This window comes from Vanellus vanellus, assembly GCF_965231255.1.
Source record: "Vanellus vanellus genome assembly, chromosome: 5".
Lineage (NCBI taxonomy): Eukaryota > Metazoa > Chordata > Aves > Charadriiformes > Charadriidae > Vanellus > Vanellus vanellus.
Genome location: NC_138910.1, coordinates 5,472,965 through 5,493,109, shown reverse-complemented (window position 1 = coordinate 5,493,109; position 20,145 = coordinate 5,472,965). Strand labels below are relative to the sequence as shown.

Here is a 20,145-nt window from a genome sequence, read left to right as displayed (position 1 = left end):
TTTTGAGCTTGCTCTTGAGGATGGAGGGGGTTGAGTCGTTTTATTCCTCTACCAGCGAAGAAATGGCTGACTTTTAGGAGACTCTACCTTTCAAATACAATTTTCATTTCATAAGTTATATTGTACTTTCCACTGACTCTGTACCGTATGTAAAGTATTTTAATCTCCTGAGTCCCAGTAGGAAGAGCTTTAAGATCCTTCATCTTCATTGCTTTTCCTGTCTCTCTTTCTAAATGCCCCAGCTTTGCTGGTGTGAAGCTGTCATTTCTCTCCCTCTCTCCAAATGTCATTGTCCATGCTGAGTTGTTACCTGCTGGTTATCAGCAGCTACCCAGACACTTTGCAGAAATGACTTTTAGATGTTAGAATAAAACGGAAGAGGCAGGGGAGAGCACATGGTCCTCTTCTTCGCCCAGAGCAGATGGAGAGCTCTGTTTTCCCCATAGTCTGGGGAAGCGACATTCCCACGCAGTCCTTGTTCTGCGTGGCTTGTGCAGGGAGAGCTGTTTCAGTTTGTTTTACTTTTTCCCATGCAATCTGTGTGGCTAAACATTTGCTGTTTGTGCGACGCGAGTGCCAGACGCCTCCCCTGGGAAGGCAAACCGGCACCACCCATCTTGCAGATGACGACTTGAACAAAATGGTACGAGTGGGTGTTTCTGAGATGATGCAGGAAACCTGCCAGCGCTGAACCCAGATTTTCAGGCTGTGCCTCATTCGTAAGTTAAACAGTGCCCAGCAGGATTTACTAACCAATTTCAAAGCGTTGGGGAGCAGTTAAAGCAGTTCCGGAAGATGACCCACGGGTGGCATGTTGGTGGCCGTCCTGTTTGTGGGCTACGAGGCCACAGTGTGGGTGCCAGCTGGTCTATTCCAGCCAGTGTCAGTGCCCAGGGAAGTTTGTGTGTGTTGAGGTTACAGGTAGAGATATGGCTATGGAGCATTGTTATACTGCCTTTGCTGTGAGGGCATCCAACCTGCTGGTGTCCTAAGGAGTCTTGTCCTACCTCCCATCTACTGTCTTCTCATAACTTGTCATCTAAGTTGGAAATGACCTTCAAGATCATTGAGTCCAACCGTCAACCTAGCACTGCCAAAACCACCACTAGACATGTCCCTAGACATGTGCTTGGACCCTTATTGACAGGAAAAATACAACGGGTTTTAACACAAGACTTACTGTAGAATTAAATTTCTTACAGGCTTTTTTTTTTTTATGAGCAACTACTGTTTTTTTATTTGTTTGGTTTACTTTTGTTAATGTACTGCCCGACACATACGTTCTGCAAGACTCTCAGCATACCATGTTATTCCTCGTTTCCACTGCAACCAATGAATGTGTCATAGAAGTTCTTCAAAAAAGTTTGTGTGGGACATATGTACAGAGGGATATCTGTAAATGTTTAAATCCAGTCAACTGACGTTTTGAAGTTAATGCCTTAAAACCCTATGAAAACCTTCTTGTTCAATAGCAGATTTGCTTTGGTTTGCTGTAGCTTATTTCTCTCAACCAAGGCCAGTTGGTCTCTGAATTGAGGGTGTTCTCGCGGGCATTCAGTGTGCTTCAGGTTCTCTGCATTAGCTTTGGCTTAACTCACTTCTGAGTGTCCCTGTGAAGACAAGCCACCGGGAGTGTGAAGGCTGGACTATTTATTGGAACTTTGGTTCTGTTTAAGAGCAAATGTTCAGATCGCGCAAATGCTATGGCAGTGAGTTTTCTTCGCATCATTTTGGAACTTCTCAAGCTGATAACTACACTAACGCCTCCATTAGAATTAGCGCGTCACATCTTAAAATGCTGCTTCATTCAAATTGTTATCTAGTTTATACAGAAGATTAAATATACCAAAGTACCGCTTAAATAATTTAGCTAAGGCTCCCTTCGTGCAAAAACCAGCAAGAGATTCTTAACAAAATCCTTTTGTTTTATTATTGGACGTTGATTTTTCTGAAGCCTGTGCTCTCACTTTTATCCCTACCACGCTGCTTGCAAGCAGGCTGTTTGCGTTTTAAAAGCAAAATGCAAAACAGCATTTAATTTGTAGTCCAGGCACAAAAGGCAGTTTTATTTCTCTGCGTTTAAATAAATGGCAAAGCTTGGAAGAGCTTTTTAGTTTAAAAATGCTGCCATCCAGTGGTCAGCATGTAAAACAGCTACTTTTTTGCTCTATTCATCTGCGGTCAGTATACGCTCCCCCCCCCTCCCGCCCCCCAGTGCCCTGGGCAAATTGTGGTTATGACAAATACAGCACTTTCCACAGAGAAATGACAGAATGCTTTTGTAAAGTTTTAGGGACGGGTACACGAGCCCTTAAAGCTCGACGTGTTGCGTAGGCGGCTATCTCACCCATTTGGATTCCCAAAGAGGAATCCTCATAGTTTAAATATCAGGGAGACCTTAAGCATAAGTATATAGTGGACTGTAATTATTCGTGAGTGACTGGCGTCATTACGTACATTACTGTTTTGTCCCCGCCTACAGCTTGTCATGCCATACAACAGCTCGAAATTATGCATTCACTCTGAACACTTATTTCAAGTGGTTCCGTTTTACTGCATGAGAAAAAACTTAGGAATCTGAACCATACTCAAGAGTCCTTGAAGACCAGCCCACAAAGCAACTCATGATTTCTACATCTAACTATGGTATAGAAACCCTGTTTCTAGTAATAACTCAAAACAGATGGGATGACAGCGTGCCTATATAGAGAGCAAGTAAAGCTCTAAAGATTTTGTTTCAAAATAATTTTATAGTGATGATTATCTTGATGAGTATATTAATTATCTCTTTCCTGCAGGGTTGCTTTGTTGGATTTGACCTGGCTCATGCTGTTGGGAATGTAGAGCTTCATTTGCATGACTGGGGCGTAGACTTTGCCTGCTGGTGCTCCTACAAGGTAAAAATAGATTAATTGTTTGAGACTATTTTCCACAATGTCACTTATGATGGGTCAGCAAACAGGTCAGATGAATAAGAACTGCACCTGAACTGATCAAGACTTGGCTGAGTCTTTTTACCAGCTACAACGAGGAGATAGACACTGACTTTAGTGGTGGCTTTGTTACGAGAAGTTCCAACAGATAACAGTGGCAATAACCTGCAAGGTCTTGTGGGTCTGAGATGGATGCTAGCGGTGGTTAAACATCTGCTCTGAAGCACATGCAGCTCTTTGGTCACAGTATCAGAGGCTCTTCTCTCATCTCCCTCACTGAGAAGGTCTTACAGCAATAAGATTTTCTTAAGTCGTCCCTAAATAAGAGAATATTCTTGCCTAAAAAATAATTTCGGATCATAGAACAAGGTATCTTTAGTTCCTTTGGCTTCTCTTGAGATTAAGAATCGACAGATATAGTCAGATGAATTGTTTGATGACTTTGCCATATGTATTATGACGTAGGACTCCTTCAGCTGTAGTTCAATTTTCTAGCCTTTTGTCTGTTAGACTTCCAATATTATATGTAAGCCAAGAAAGATATTTTTAGAACCAATCTGAAAAAATACATCTGCTTTTACCTATATCAGCACTTTGAGAAAAATGCTAAGATCTCCAGTTAGAAACCACTAGAAATGTTAAAATTGATCTGTTTTATAGAGCAGGGTGAGGGAAGGAAAGCTATCCTTTACAGATAACGAGCACAACTTGTGCATGTTGATTTATTATTTGCAGTATTTAAACTCCGGAGCAGGAGGCCTTGCTGGTGCCTACATTCATGAGAAGCATTCCCAGAGTATTAAACCAGTGTAAGTATATTTCTATACCCAAATAAAAGGTGTTGTGAAGTTTAAATGGGAAAATATCTTCCCTTTGAGTTGAGATCTGAAAGTGCTAAAGTGTATAGATTCCTAGGCATAAACTATGGACGTGTATGTATAGATGCAGAAGAAATTCCCTGCTCCAAAAACCCCTAATTGGGCTAATATTTGTTATTGACTTACTGCATCAGTGAAAAGGACAGTACAAATTTAGATCACAGAATAGAATCATAGAATAGTTTGGGTTGGAAGGGACCTTTAAAGGTCATCTAGTCCAACCTGACCTTGAATGTTTCCAGGGATGGGACATCTACCACCTCTCTGGGCAACCTGGGCCAGTGTTCCACCACCCTTGCTGTAAAAAATGTCTTCCTCATATCTAGTCTGAATCGTTCCTCTTTTAGTTTAAAACCATTACCCCTTGCCCTATCGCAACAGGCTCTGTTAAAAAGTTTGTCCCTGTCTTTCCTGTAGGCCCCCTTTAAGTACTGAAGGGCTGTAATAAGGTCTCCCCGGAGCCTTCTCTTCTCCAGGCTGAACAGCCCCAACTGTCTCAGCCTCTCCTCATAGCAGAGGTGCTCCAGCCCTCGGATCCTCTCCATGTCCCGCCTCTGGACTCACTCTAACATGTCCATGTCCTCCTTATGTTGAGGGTTCCAGAGCTGGACGCAGTACTCCGGGGGGGTCTCACCAGAGTGGAGTAGAGGGGCAGAATCCCCTCCCTCGCCCTGCTGGCCGCGCTGCTTTTGATGCAGCCCAGGACGCGGTTGGCTATCTGCGGGCTGCAAATGCACATTCATCATAGAATCATAGATAATTTGGTTACCTGACTTTGCTGCCTCACATGGGTTGTTTTATGGCAATTTTAGTAAATTTTGAAATTGTTAATGTACATGCTCACATCTTAAATGCATTTCCTTCTTGAAGTCTGCTATCATTTCTAAACTAAATATAATCATAAAAGAGAATGCTTATAATATTAAAACCAAGTAACCTACATCATGCCTATGAGACTGTTTAATGTACAGAGAATATTTAATGTTTTCCTCTAAAAATGGATTTTTTTAAAATCATTGAAGTCTCCGGTTGGTGAACAAAATCAAAGACAATTTCATCCCTGTGTCTAATAGCTCTTTAATACTGGCATGTTTTCATTAAAATTATATCCACTGTAAAGCTAGGAAGAATTACATGGAGCTCTGTGTTCTCAAAGACTGTATAATCCATGAAAAGCTGTGCTATCAACTGAGGTTAGCTGCATTAAAAAAAAAACAACCTGTTATTTAAAATGTTAGATGGCTGTATGTATGTATGTTAAGAACAGTAGGATTAATACTTTTAATGCACTGTCAAATGTAAACATTTCTTTCTGGCTATAATGCTTGGAGAAATTGCTGGCACTTTCATTTTAGCTTGAAGAAGGCCAACTAAATCAGGTTTCAGAGAGAAATAATATTATAATAAGCAGCTTCGCTGCACTATGTGCTGCTTTCAGACTGTCTAGACTCCCAGGAGATAACAAAATAAAGCTGATAAGTTCTTCTCAGTCACCCATAACAGAAAACTCATTAGGATGACATATGACCTGTTGTGAGCCAATTCGATCCTCACATGTGAACACTGGCAAAATATTCCAAATATCTGGATATTACTTCTGTAAAGTTTTGGCGTAACTGGGAAGCACTGTTAGCCAGGCGCAGGCATTGCTCCTATGGCCAAAGGTCTGGGCCTTGGCTGTGGGAAGCTGGGAAGATGCTGAGCAGTGAAAAAAACGTGAGCCGGCTAGAAATCACAGAATAGCAATAGGAGGAATGAATAAAATCACGAGGACTTTGAGTCTTTTTTCCTCCTTGATGAAATTTTGAAAGTTCTGTGAGGGTACTAGCTTGGCTTTGTAGGTAAAAGCTTAAATTAGTTTTTCCTGAACCAGTCTCTTCATACATAGTCATTAACTTGTGTACTGAATCTGGATACCGAATGTCTTAAATACAATTGCCTATACGAAACAGGCTTTTTCAGCCTGGAGCCTAATTAAGGATATAATTCCAAACTTCCTGCATAGACCCTTTGCATTATTTAATCATCATTATTTCATATTTCCTGAGATTTGATAATCACTCATCAAATTGTTTGTAGTTAATATGCCCCGGTTGCATTACTTTTCTTTCTATCCTGCATCAACCAGCCATTTCAGGTCTCCAAATAAGGCAGTGAGACAAAGGAGAATTTGTCTATGTCAAAGTATTCAATTTTATAGCTGATTTAAATGCAGAGCAATTTGCTGTATGTTGTACAATCAAATAGAGTGGAATTTAACTGCGCTGGAAGTTGCGGGTTTTATGTTGTATCTAAAAAGTCTTCGGCTGTCGTCTGAATCAAGGATGACACCCAGTGGCCAGACAACTTCATTCAGAAACAGAAGCATCAAACACTTTCGTTTCTGTGCATCTCAGCACACACGTAAGCGGATAGTTAAATTCCAATCCAGCTGATATCCTTTTGTCATTTAAACTCTCTGAAATACTGTTTTTAACTCATGGCCGATATTATGCGAGTCACTTTACCCACCCATATGGATTCCTTTAATTTGTCTCATCCTTCATATTTTCTGCAAGCTATTGACTAAGTAGTTATTTTTATATCGAAATAATGTATTGTATTTTAATATAAAAATGGATGTTCTGACTACGTTCGGAGAGGCAGACCCAGAACGTTTGCCAAGTGCCTTTGCCTGTTACTGACTGAGGCTGGGGCAGAAAAGGACATACGTACTTATTGAAAATTAAACAGCTTAATCCAAAATTGTAATTTTAAAAGCTTCTGACCATCACCAAAGGTATTTAGGTATTTTGTTTTAACTTCCCTTAATTCCATAAGTATGTTTTTGTCTGTGCCCATCCTTGCTAATAAAAGCAGTGTAAGCAAACAGGCGCTCACATTGTAGCTATGCACAGTTGCAGAAACTGGGTTCCCCCCCAGCTGCTCCCCAAGGGTGCTGCTCCATCCAGAGCTTGCTCCCTGGACAAAACCCCACTTATTTGCTGCTGTTTTCTTTTAAAATGTGACTTGTGAAAGGCCTCTTAATTTATTTAATAGCCTTACCACCAGCTATGGCCATGCCCACACCACTTTCTGCTTTGAGTCTGCAGACTGAGGTTGTGGCAGCATAACCGCCAACCTACGCAACCTAAAACCGGTGTTACTCAGTAACACCATGCCACATCCCAGCAGACAAAAGGCAACACCAATCCCACTTCTCCTCTTTACGGATGTGCAAGCTTCAGCAAGAGTTTTTAAAAGTTGGTAAATCACCAACTTAGAGGATTTACGCCCAAGAGCGAAGTTTGATCCTTGGGTCTAACGGTTGGAAGATGGAGGCTATGGACACCACAGACTCATACATTCCCTTGTACTGTGTCACTGCAAACACCATCCCGTACTGCCTGGTTTAGCTAGGGATAGTTCTGTAATTCACTGCAAGGGCCATGGGTCTAAAAGATACATGTTGTAACCATCCTAATTAACACCTGGACCCAAGTATGGTGGGTAGTCCTTTGCTAGTCCTCTATCTTTCTTCCTAGAGCAGTAAAACTGAATCAATCTGACATATATGGGTCCAATATATCCCTGTTCTTTCATGATCTCACCTCCTTTGAAGTCTCTTCTAATACTCGAATAGCTTTTTTAATACCTGCTCTATATATCTCAATGCAATATATTCTTGGCTAATTGTGCTAGAGTGATTTCTCTATGGGAAGGTTTCAAATAAAAAAAGACCAAGCAGAACTGTAAAAAACTACTGAAACCGTTTGGTGAGAGCAGGCTGATCCTGTGCCACCAAGTTTCCAAATAAATGCGTTTATGTTGCGGAGGGGAGGTTCCCAAGACGCAGAGAACGCTAAGATGACCTGCTAATACTGAAATATTGCTTGACTATCTTTTTGGGCTCCGGAAAAGACTTGTGGTTTTGTCTTTGTTTATTTTTTTTTTCCTTTTCTCTTCCCCCATTTCTCAATTTCTCCATTTAGAAAAAGAAGGATAACTAAAATCTACCAAGGGGGTTAGCTATAGCAAAATGTGAATGTTTGTGAGCACCTGAGATAGAAGGTACAGAAGTCAGGTGTTCACAGTAGAGTATCTGCTGCTGTAAATGTGCGGTGAGTTCAGCTCTGCTGTCAGCTGGCATAAGGGACAGGAGGGGACAAACTCGCAGAGTCCTGAGATAGGAGAGGGGAAAAAAAGTCCTAGTCAAATCCCTGTAAGAAAAAGTAAGGCACAATTTAAAAAGATGAAAGAGAAATAAATGTATGTAAAGCAGCCAGGAGAATAATAACAAGTCTTGGCAGAGGATTAAATGAAAATTGTACACAGGCTAGTGTTTAAAATGAAGGGATTTATCAAGACTTAACTTTAGCACAGACTAGCAGCAGGTAGAGTTTACAAATATAAAGTTTGTATGATGGGAAGAAATGCTGTATGTGCAGGAAGCAACCGATGTCCAAAGAGTGTCGTTTTTTACTATAGGATTGAAAAAAAATAAATCAAAGAACAAGAAACCAAAAGATAACTATTTCATACTAGCTTTGAGAAACACAAGGTATCTTCAGAAAATTTCTTCACAGACAGGGGTGAGATATCAACCCTTTCTCTTAGATCACTTTCTTTTTTGGTGTCTTGATTCCCATGAAAACGCCAGAGCACAAATAGCTTCTTGCTACTTTGTTATAGAGACCTGCACAGCTTTTTGGTAAATGAACTTTTACCCTGGCATGAGATAAACAAAAATATGCTATTCCAGCTCCCTACATCTCCCCTTTCCCATTTTTCCAGGTGCTCGGTGTCCCACCCTGCTCCAGTGCAGACCCTCTGTGCCCTGGTAACTTTGTTTTGCAAGAGGTTGCTCAACCCCTTCCAGGGTTGATAGCTCCAGCTGAGTGTTTCTCTAGTTATTTTCTTATCTATGAGGAGACACCACGTTATTTTTTTCTTTTTAATTAGAGCCACAAAATCCCCAAACTAAATAGCTGAAGCTTCTGTGAAACTGCTGAAAATAATGCAGTTTTGGAGCAATACAAGTTGGGAGCAAAGGAGAGCCACAAAAAGATTGTGAAGGTTGTTTTTTTATCTGCTGTATTGGAAAGAATTAAAGCTGCTCTTGTTTAAAATGCTTCTAGGAATGATAGACTAAGATGGTCCAACTCTCACTGACCCTTGGACTCTACCAGCTCTGAGTGTCTCAGCACTACCGAAAGTTTTAGCAGAACAGAGGACCCTGGGCCGGCCAAGGAGAGGATCTGGAGAAGCAGTGTAGAGCCTTCCAGGGAGCTGTGCTGAACACAGCAAGGTGGGAAGTCAGTGCTCACAGATGGAAGCGTAGACGCCACTGCTTGATGAAGGGTTTTGTCACCGGTCTTAGTGGACTCAAGTTGCGGACTATGGATAAACTCTTTGTGCAGCGCAACATGTGTTCCCTGAGTGCATAAAGCGTCTCATACTAAGGTAGAAACGAGCTGTTTCTTTGACAGGGAGATGAGGACAATTTAGTTCCTTGAGCTAATTTAGAAACCAAAAGTTAAAACCTCCCTTGGGAAGAGACTGTTTAGGAATAAAGGCATCGGCTAATTAGGCTTAATTGCATTGTCTTGGGACAAGTGATTTATTAGGCCAATCTAGGCCCATGATGGGCCTGCAGGGGTGCGTTCTCGGATTCACCAACTGAATGGCAAATATCCAAGAGCATTTTTTTAACTTTGGAGCAAGTCTCTGGGAGAAAAAAAAAAGAGAGAGGTTAATGTGCATTCACATCATCTATTCCCATTCTCTTTTCTTCAACTCTGTGCATCCTTTTATGTGGCTCCCATGATTGTCTCCTTGTTGTCTGTCAAGCATTTTCTCTCTCTATTCCTCCAAATCCTCCCTTGTAATTAAGCTGTATCTTCAAGCAGTTTTGCTTCTTTTCTCATTATAAATAACCTTCTCATTCGTTCCTCCCTGAAGGTCTTCCCTATGTTTTGTCATCTTCGCCCTGGTTAGATTTTAAGGTCTTTGAGAAAGGAACTGTATGTCTACTTGTAGACTTATGGGACTATGTGTGTGTAAATGCGCTGCATATCAAGTCTGCGTCACCTGTAGGATAGTTGGAGTGAGTGTGAAAGTGATGTGCTGTTTTCATTCCCTGAGTGTATTCCCACGCTACTTAGACACTTAACTCTTAATTTTGAAAACTCAAACCTTAAAATGAAGCATGTGGTTCCTGTCAATTTTCCCCAATATATATAGTAGTGTTTTTAAAAAGCATGGTGCTGGACTGATTCCTGCTTTTCATGCCTGTTATCAAGGCATCAAAAGACTGGGATAAGTGGAGATAAGCAAGTAAACAAAAGCACTTAGGTTCTATGAGTCGTATCTTCTTCAAAGTAGCATTTACAGCATACATGTATTTGGTGGGTGCAGATTTGGAGGTTTTATGTATTTTTAAATCTTTGCTTGACAACTTGCTCTTTCTTTTGTTCAAAACTCCACCAACAATATGAAGAAACATCATTTAAACCATGATGCTCGTCACATCCTTTTTAAAAAATAGTTTTTGTTTTAAGGCTGAGGATGGTCAAATTCTTGCAATAGGTCTTTAATGGTATTCATTCTTCAGTAATCCATCACTACACTGCTGAGTTTGCATGTTAGATTTGAGCAGATTCAAATTTCTCGTGCATCTCTCCTTCTGAACCATGCCGATGGGACATACACCTCAGTCTGCTCTGCCATGGCCCTTTCCCACTGCCAGCCTTGGAAACGAGAGGGAGGTGCCTTTGTTCCTTGTGGATGCAGTTTCCCATCTGCTGCCTCTAGCTTTTCTCATCAGATGGTGTAAGACACAACTGCTTCAACACATGAAAGGAACCCAACAGGCTTAGCCTGATGGAAAGGTGAATGTAGCCTGGGGGCAACTCTTGTATCCCCGTTAACTAGCAAGGAAGAGATCCTGGGGCTCTCCTCAGAGTCTGTACGGTTGCTGTGATTTTCTTTTTTTCCCGCGTTTCAAAGGACGTGGGTTGTTAGCTGCCTGCTCTTTGTGCCTCAGTTCTCCACTTTGAGACAGGTAGTTTTGAAAGCACTTGGCTGTGTCTTGATTTTTCCCAATAAGAGAAGGCTGAATGAACTTCCAGAGGTGCAAAACTCCAGCTGGTGTCACACACCTTTAACAAAATGGAAAGAAAGCCGCCTTTGCCTGCCTTGTTAATTAGTAACAAACGGAGACATTATATCCCCTCTTATACTTATCTCACTCTTTATGTTTCTGTATCCATATCACAGAACCTTTCTATCTTAGGGAAGAAAAAGTTTATTTTCAATAAAAAAAAATCAAGTAAATCATCTGCTATTTCCACTAAGGCCTCGCTTAGCTCTGTGCAGAAATGTGCTGGAACTAATGCAATTTTGCATTTGGGATTTCCTACTAGATGTTGACTCACTTTCAGTATTTGATCATTTTTCACTTTTTCTACTTCAGATTCCCACTTTTGGTACTTTCTACGAAGCTTTTCTTCTAAGATTCTCAATTAAAGCTGTAGTCTACACATGTCCTTTAAAAATTAGTTTTGCTCATGCTTTTGTATTAGGTCATTAGCCCACAGTGGGGAATTGTTTCTAATTTTTCCTTTCTGAATGTGCTTCAAGATCACCGTATGCCTTGAAATTGCTCGAAGCTGAAAGTACCAGCAATAGACATTATGCTTTTTTGCCATTAATACTGTTACCTTTTTTCCCATTTGTGTCCCCTGGAGTATATTCCTGTAATTGTCAGTTACCGGTTCAGATGGGGTCTCCTGCACTTCATGTCTCCCAGAGCTATTCGTGTCCCTGTCCTGGCTGAATACCTCTCTGGCTTTAGCCGCAGCTCTGGGATCACCCATACAGCTCATATTGTGATTCATATCACAGCCAGCACCTGATTCAAACCATAAGCATTTTTAAAGGTTATTGGAAAGTCGTTACCCAGGTTAAGGAAATAATTCAGCCTCTTTATTACTTGCAAAGTTGGTTTGCTGTGTGTGTGCACCAGAGGGATTTCGTATGGGGTTTCTTTTTTGTTTTGTTTATCTCCTGTGTTTATTTGTTTCCACTTGTTCATGGGGCTTCTGGTCCTCATACCCCCTCGTTCTGCTGTCTGAACCTTCATCTCTCCAGTGCTCAGCCAGGAGAAGAGGGTCTCACCAGGGCATACAACATCATATTTTTCTTTTTCCTTGGGTTCCCTTAGTTAAATCTATTTTATCTTCACCATTGCTGTGGGCAAGCTGGATCATTTCTTTTGCCCCCATCCCAGCTCCTTTCTTGGTAAGTCCACATCCTGCTGTCCTTTACTTCTTGCCAATCTCCATACACCTTTGAGTCAGGAGCTTCTTAGAGACCTTCATGACATGTAACATTTCTTCTTGCCCTCTTTCTTTAAGCCATCCTTGCTCTCACTCTTCATTTGTGAAAGATCTTCACAGCTGTTCGTTGCTGATGGTAAGTTCTTACTATCACAGTCACTGCTCCTCATTTGCCACCGAAGTCATTGGCAGCACTTGCAGGCAGGTGCCTCTTGCTGCCTCCTACTGTGTGGAAATTATAGGGCAGCTACAGCAACAGTTTCGGTCTGGGACACAAATCGGTGCTCACTCATGTGTCTGAAGAACAGTTTCCATTGAGCTGCTGGGAAGGACACTGTAAGCCTCTCTTATTCGCTTCCTTCCTTCTCCTAGTTTCTCAGCATTAAATCCGAGAGCTAATCACACCAGTGCAACTCTCTTGGGAAACTTGTAGGTTCTTTCTGCCCCATGGCATGAAAAACAGGTCTTTGAAGTGAAGAATTATTTATTTCTTCAGCTGCGTACATTTTATTGAACAGATATCTAATAATTTCCTAACTTAATCTAGTTTTTCAGCATCCGTGTTTTCACTGACAGTTTTCTGACTTGACTTTCTAGCAAGCCATTGTAAGGAAGTGCAGAAATATTCTATCAGTGTGTGTTGGTGGTCGGTGCTGCGGATACAGATAGTTTGTGGCACAAGAATAAGTCCCCATAAGCATCCTTATCTGATGGCTTCTCACCTGCTCCTGCAGTGAGAAGTTCTTTGGGGCTCCTGAAACCAGTGTTGGACCTCATGTCAAACATTTGACGTACGTGCATTGGACCTCAGGTCAAGCATTTGGCTTCGTGTCAAACGTTTTAGGGCCCAAAATACTGGTAGTTTATGTGCTACTGAAAGTCAGGGCAACTACAGCCCTGTAAAGAAAGGTGTCTAAGTCACATTTCTCTCATGGTCTCTAGCAATGGATGAAATTTCATCTTTTTGAGAAGGGACTCTTTAAGATATCTCTCAAAGATGCCCATTTCTGTTCTCCCTTCACGATTTCATATCTTAGACTTCAGCTCAATAAACTCCGTTTGAGTTCTTTTCTCCTTGAATATCACTTGGGGTTAGTAAATGTTTTGTAACACTACTACTGGACTCTTTGGCGACTCTGCTGACACTTAAAACTTTGAATTCAATTAGTTCCAGCCACTGACATTGAAAAAAAAAAAAAAAATCTCATCTAATGCATTTTGCTTCTTGTTTCAGGCAAAGAGCAGAGGTGATAACTCTTATGTTTTAGCTAATAAGGATTCCAGTATGATAAAGGTCTCGCATTAATATTGTGATTACTGCATTCAAAAACAACAAAGACCCGAGGAAGTGCAACTTCCCAGATCTTAAAATTTTTATATTATAGTTCAGTTTGATACATGTATTATTTAGAAATCTATCCAGATATCATCACCTCAAAGATTCATTTAAGGGATTGAGGAGACTGTGTAGTTCAGTAAATGCATCATAGTAATCAAAACCACCCAAGTCTCCTTTAAGTCAGAATTCACATTTAAAAGTACATCTAGGAGGGATTGTTGCTTTTACTTCTTGTTTAATTTAATCTATTTGAAACAGCCTAGAAAAAATTACTGAATTCTTAAAGAATGTAATATGCTGGTTTTTATCACCATAATATAATTGGGAACTATTCAATACTTTATAAAAATCGCCGAGAACTTTATTAATATCTCTATGAGTAAATTGGCTCCCTGCTTGATTTTTAATTTCTGATGTTAGGCAGAATATTTGATTTCCCCTTGCTAAATGTGCTAACGTACTGCTGGCTGTATTCCCCCTTTTCATATATCTGATATTTGGCTAGTGGAAGTGATATATGAGCACTTTGTGATAATAGTTGTTCGTAAGCTGATTTAACAGTTTTTAATTCAACTTCATTAGCCTTAGAGGGGTTGTTTTTTGTGAGGTCTTTTCCCGGGATTTAATTTAGGCTCCAATTTTGTCTGCCGCTTGATCATACCTTTCTTTTGCCTGATCATTGCGAATGAAATTATCATCCCTCATCGCAAGCGCCTTAGAGGTTTGGCGGAGAGCTCGGTGCGACTCCAAGGGGCCCTGATTGGATTCGCAGCATTGCAGCCATTTCTCTTTCTCATGCCCCAATCACAGCAACTTGTTTCCTGCTACAAAAGTGAACTCAATCTCCTTTTGTTTTGACCTGGAGGGGTAACGTGGAGGGACATGTTGAAATTGGTGTATTCCCACTTGTGTTGAGTCTAAAAGACTAACAAGGAAAAAATCAATTCAAGAAGAGCGTGTGTACCCTCTGTCTTCAAATACCTATCAGCTGTAAATCACCTTGCACTTGATTGACCAAACAGACTAGGTTTTCACCCAAGAGTGTCTCTAATTTTGGCAACAGTTGCATTACGTTCCCCACCTCGGAGACAAGCAAAGCTCAGGGAGCTGAGAGCTGCCCAGCTACTTTTGGAAAAAGGACCATTGCCCAAATCTAGAGTTTTCTTATTTTCACCCATTGCAGTTGCATAGTTAAATGTCGTTGTTTAGATTATGAAACTTTTTTGGGGATTTTGGTCTTCGCTGTTAAAATTTGCAGCGAGGCAGAAAGGGAATTTGGCTATTTTTTAACCAAGACAAGCCTCAAAATACAGGAGAAAAAATATCTCCCTTCAGATGGTGCTGAAAGTGCAAGCTACTTAACAGAAGAAAAACGTCATGCTATTAGCCTCTAATACAATCATGTTACTTTGGTCTTTTGACAAAATAAAGCCTCATTGATATTAAATATGAAAAGTTACTACTTTCACAGTAGCAACTTTTCATAAGGATTTTTGATTTTTTTTCCACTGAGTTCTAAGAGACTGGCCCATTAATAATGTATGACATTGCTCACAAGTCACATATGCTTAATAATTAGGAAACATTTGTAATGAGTTGAAAAGGGTAAGGAAAGCATCAGAGTATCTACAAGTCCAAAACTACAGAAGTCTGAGCTTAATAATTACCTGGGCTTCAAAAGCTTTTCAAAGTCTAACAACAGATCCTACTTAAAATTAACAACGGACATTGCACAGAAGAGAATAATGAAAGAAGTCCAATCTTACCATTTGGGATAAAGGATATCTAAATAGATATAAGGGGTGGGGTGGGGGGGAAGAGGCTTTAAATATAGCTTCTGGCAATCTTGCAAGGTTTTCTGAAGGAGAGAGTGAGAGTTAGGTTTCCAAATATTGCTAGTTTCTAACAGGGGCTAGCTGCTAACTCCCTTAATCCCCCATGTAAATCCTAGCCTGTATATATGTATGCTATGAAGAACAACCTATAACTGACAGCTTCACACTATATGAAGAATTTCTCCTACACAGGAGGGTTAAAATCTTTGAATTCTACATTTCAGTTATGAAACTGGGAGTCACTTTTCGATTATTCTTTGTTTTGATTAAGCAGACCCCTCATCACCACACCAAATATTACGTGAAGTATTTTTCTCCCTTCCAGCGAGCTGTCAGCAGGGGAGCTCTGGGTCAGAGCAGGACTGTGCTGTGGTGGCCAGCATGGAGAGGAAGGAGTTGCAGTAGAATAACATTGTCCACCCACTTGGGCTTCAGTTTTGTTTCAGCACAGCTATAAAACACCATGTGGAATTAAGCAAGAGAAATATTGATTATTTTTTTCTTTCTTTTTTTTTTTTTTTCTTGACGTAAGTGCCAGTTAGGTGACACGGATCAAGAAAAATATTAAATTCTGAACTCAACAGAAACCTGACACTGGAAACTACTTTTGAGCCCAAGAGGATAATTTGGGGAAAGTCTGAGAAGAGGGAAAAAAATCCAGTGGCGTCAGTCAATACCTTCAAATTCCCTTTCCCTATCTGTATTTCAAAAAAATCCAGTATAAGATACTCCAAGGAAATCTTTTTCTCCATTCTTACATGGTCCTCATTTCTAAGTATGTGAAAATATTTTAACAAATATATTCTCACAACTCACCAGAGAGTTAGGGCAGCACTGAGCAGCATTTCTAGAGATGAGGGCTTGAGGCATGGAAAGACTAAATGACTCATCCATGATCAGACAAGTCTGTGATAGCAAAGAAAATTGAAACTCCTTCTCAAACTCTAGTCAATGAGTCAAAAATTTGCTATGTAAAGCAATGAACAGTTTTTTCTGCTTTCTTTGGGAGGTGTGTGTGTCATTCTTGCTATTTATTCTGAATTTTGGCGTTGGATCCAAAGGAGCACAATCATGCTCATGTGCTTGCAAGAATATTAATGCGATAAAAATGACATTAAACATAAAAACATTGCAATTAGAAATCTGCAATAAAATTAATGCAGAGTGGAATGCAAAGGCTGTGCCCCACCTGCCAAGCCTGTTCGTGGAGTGTGGAATTTGGGTGAGTTTGTGGAGAGCCGTTCGAAAATCTGGGTAAGAGTGAGGTGGCTTAGAGGGGGAGATGCAGCTGTTTATATGAATTTGGCTTCTGGGATTGACTTCTGTGTGAATGCAGCAGCGTTGGGAGATGTTCCTGCTCAGGACCTGAGTCCTGACTACTTTGTCTTTAGGAGCTGGCTGTACCATTTTTTTATTTTTTATTTAACCTGCCCTTTGAAACATGAAAATTGGGCAGAGCTGGACTCAGGATGTGGCACTGCTGGTGTGGTACCACAGCACTCTCCTATGCAGCAGCATTCTGGTCAAACATGGTCAGATCACTGTGACTGGGCAACCCCAGGTTGCCCAGAGAGGCTGTTGAAGCCCCATCCCTGGAGGTGTTCAAGGCCAGGCTGGATGTGGCCTTGGGCAACCTGGGCTGGTGGGAGGTGTCCCTGCCTATGGCAGGGGGGTTGGAACTCGATGATCTTCAAGGTCCCCTCCAACCTAAACCATTCTGTGATTCTATGACTGAGGTCAGATGTAGTTTGCTCCTAGCTTCAGGCTGGCTCCAGCCTCCAGGCTTTCTGTACTCTTTTGAAGTCTATCCTGAGACCTAATGGGTTTTGTATTTAACACTTTTCCTGCTGATGGAGTGATATTGGAGACACACTTCACTTCGGTTCTGTAAGCTTGTGTTAAACTGTACTGTGCCTCTTGGTTGTCTGTTATAGGTCTGAAAGGTGTTGAGGCATAAGCAGAGGGAATGGATGTGCTGTGGATGTGCTCCATTTCGTTCTTTTTCCTGCACGAATTTGCCTTCGCAGACATAGCACAACATCTGCCTGAATTCTGTGTAATAGACTTTGGGAGCAGAGAGACATCTCATTAACTCCTCAAAGCTGATTCTTACTCAGAGTTAGAACAGTAGCATGAAAACTCAAACAAATCCTTGCCAACATCTGGAGTTTTTTTTTTTGCGATGTGTGAATGAAGAGCTTAGCTGCCACCCAGCAGCTACATCAGCTGCTTTGCGGACACAGTCCGCCCCAAAACTGCCTGTTTATGATTTAGCTTCGTCCACGGTTTCATAAACATAGCATGCTTTGCTGGTATATGTTCCTAATATAGATATAATCTAACTAATGAGTAGGAAATCTCTGGGTAGAATTGTGACCTGATAAAGGAGGGAAGACAAACTCTTCCATGCCCAGTGAAGTGGGCAAATGTAAAATAAAGTATTATTAATTTCACACGGCATTCCTGTTGTCGCTTTTCAACACGCTTTCCCATGGATGTAAAATGTTTTCTCACACAATATAATGACAGGATACTTCCAGCGCGCTGCCCTGGATTGTAGAAGTAGGGCCGCATTAGTAATATTTCCCTGTTTTTTCTGTATCACTACCTTCTTTTTTCTTGCCGAGAAGGGAAATGAGACCCATGTTGCTTCAGGCTGTAAATTATGAATGAGTAGCATGATCGTCTGTAACTGCGAAGCAAAGGTCAAAGGAATTTTTTTGTATTTTTTCTGTGTTCTTTAACTGGATCTTCTTTGATGTTTACACTGCACATACATCATGATCATTATATCCCACATTCTTGCATCATTAATGCAACTACAAACGATACGGCTCAAGTTACGAACAACCGGCGCTTCAGTCTAACACAGACAGATACGAAGGAGGAAAATGAGCCAAATAAAAGTACTTATTGAAGGGATTGTTCCCTGGTGTAAACGCCCTTAAAGAGAGTATGACTAAATGAGAAGATACTGCTCCTTTCTGGAGTCATTTGCCAACCCAGCAAATCTTTGTTCATTAATTTGTAAAATAAGGGAACGTTTTGGGGTAAAAATAAGGAATTTGAAAACCTTTCAGCAATATTTCATATATGCCTGCTTGTTCCATGAAATCGAGCTAGTAACAGTTTGCCTTAAATTTTATGTGTCACATTTAAAAACTACTTCTGTGCATAGACTGGAAAGCTGCAGAACTCTCTGGTAAAGTCTCAGGGCTGTCAAACCATGAGGACACGGGTTTTATCTGAGGGATAAAATAGAATAATGTGTTATCTACTTTAAAATTTATTAGAGAAGTGGGTTTGTAAGAACATGCACTCCTCGCAGAAAAAGCCACGGCTGATCGGGCACTAATGTACTCTTCTTTTTGGCATGATCGCAATGGATTTAATGTTTGCTTTCGCTGCTGGATGGAGAGATGTTAGCCAAAGAGGTGCTCCAGGAGCACCTCTGCTGAGCAGCCCTGGGGGACCGTGGGTACCTGGGACTGGCAGCAGGATGCCACCCGGGCACACACCGCAAGCCGGCCATCGCTGGGATAACCATTTTGATTAGTGCTGTGCTAAAACAAGACAAGTGCTCAGTTTGGATACGTTTACGTGTAACGGGCAGCGACCAGGAAAACATTATTCTCAAAGGTTTATAGTGGAACATTTGCAAAAGTAGACCCTTTTCTCCCCGGACTCTGCTTTTTAAAATACTTCACAAAATGGCTTTTATCTGTAATGAGAATGCTGTAACTCTCGAGTCCACTTCCGAACAATTTTAAGGCGTTTTTAACCACAAGGACATCATATAAGTCTTTTCAGAGCCTTCCACATTATGTGTTTTGCAAAGATTACGGTTTGGAATTCAAAATCAATTTAGATCTTGGTGCCTTTGTTTTTGAAGCAGGAATAGTCAAAATGGTGACTGCATTTCAAACTACTTATTTTGCATGCAGAGTAACAACTCTTTAATAAGAAATTTTACTGCAGTATCTTAATGTGCAGTTTTATTGCCTATTATTTTTAGCGAGCATTTATAAAGCCTTATGTTTGAGGTTTAACACCTTAGCTATTTCCCATCATAACAGGTTGAAATTTGGCATAGCAGTGGTAACCTTCATTTCAAAATTTTCACGGAAAATTGTAAACAGCAAATTGCTAATTTGTAAAGATTTTGTTAATTTCCACACTTTGAAGCCTGTCAACTTATATGTCAAATAATGCGACATCCATATGGACCATTAGATCAATGAGAGTGTAGGACCAGAGCTGCCTCAAAGTGCACATCCTGTAGTGACACCTCTGAAGTTCTAGCACAGCCAAAAAGGAAAAAAAAGAAAAAGCAAATTGTCAAAGTTATGGTAGGAAAGGGCAAGACAAGCTAAAACTGTCTTTTAAAAAACCCTTCATTCTGTCATTTTGGAAAAGTTCTGAAATTTCAGTTTCCAAGTTGCAAACGTGGAGCTGCAGCAGAGGTCTGGTTTTAAGCCAGCTTCGGAGATAGTGAGTTTTGAGCGTTCAAAATACGACCAGAATGCTTTTCGGCAGGCTCTGCCTGGGTATTATTCTGGTTGATGTTTATTTTGTCTTTGACCTTAGGATGTGGTCCAAATAGTGTTGTTTTCTCCATGTTACAGAGTAATAGTCCAAGTGTTATATTTGACATGGATATTTTTTCTGTTTAAAACTTCTGGAATTCATGGAATGTGCATGCCATTGACATTAGTAGTATGTTGCAGTAACATACAATATTCAGGTTTTATAGTAAAATGTTCTCTCTATATTATACGGTTCATATTAAATAGCTGGAATATCTTTTATGATTCAAAGCATCAGTAACTGAGTCACTTGGGC

General features: G+C 40.7%; 1 protein-coding gene across 1 annotated transcript in view; it reads left to right on the top strand.

Annotated features, from left to right (window-relative positions):
- The window catches only part of KYNU (kynureninase), a gene marked incomplete at its 3' end in the record, with an annotated part of 64,384 nt that overhangs the window by 32,348 nt on the left and 11,891 nt on the right, over window positions 1–20,145 (top strand). Inside the window, exons 9-10 of the mRNA XM_082483564.1 lie at window positions 2,799–2,897; window positions 3,669–3,742. Of these exons, the coding sequence (XP_082339690.1) occupies window positions 2,799–2,897; window positions 3,669–3,742 (173 nt within the window). The remainder of the gene's footprint in view (window positions 1–2,798; window positions 2,898–3,668; window positions 3,743–20,145) is intronic.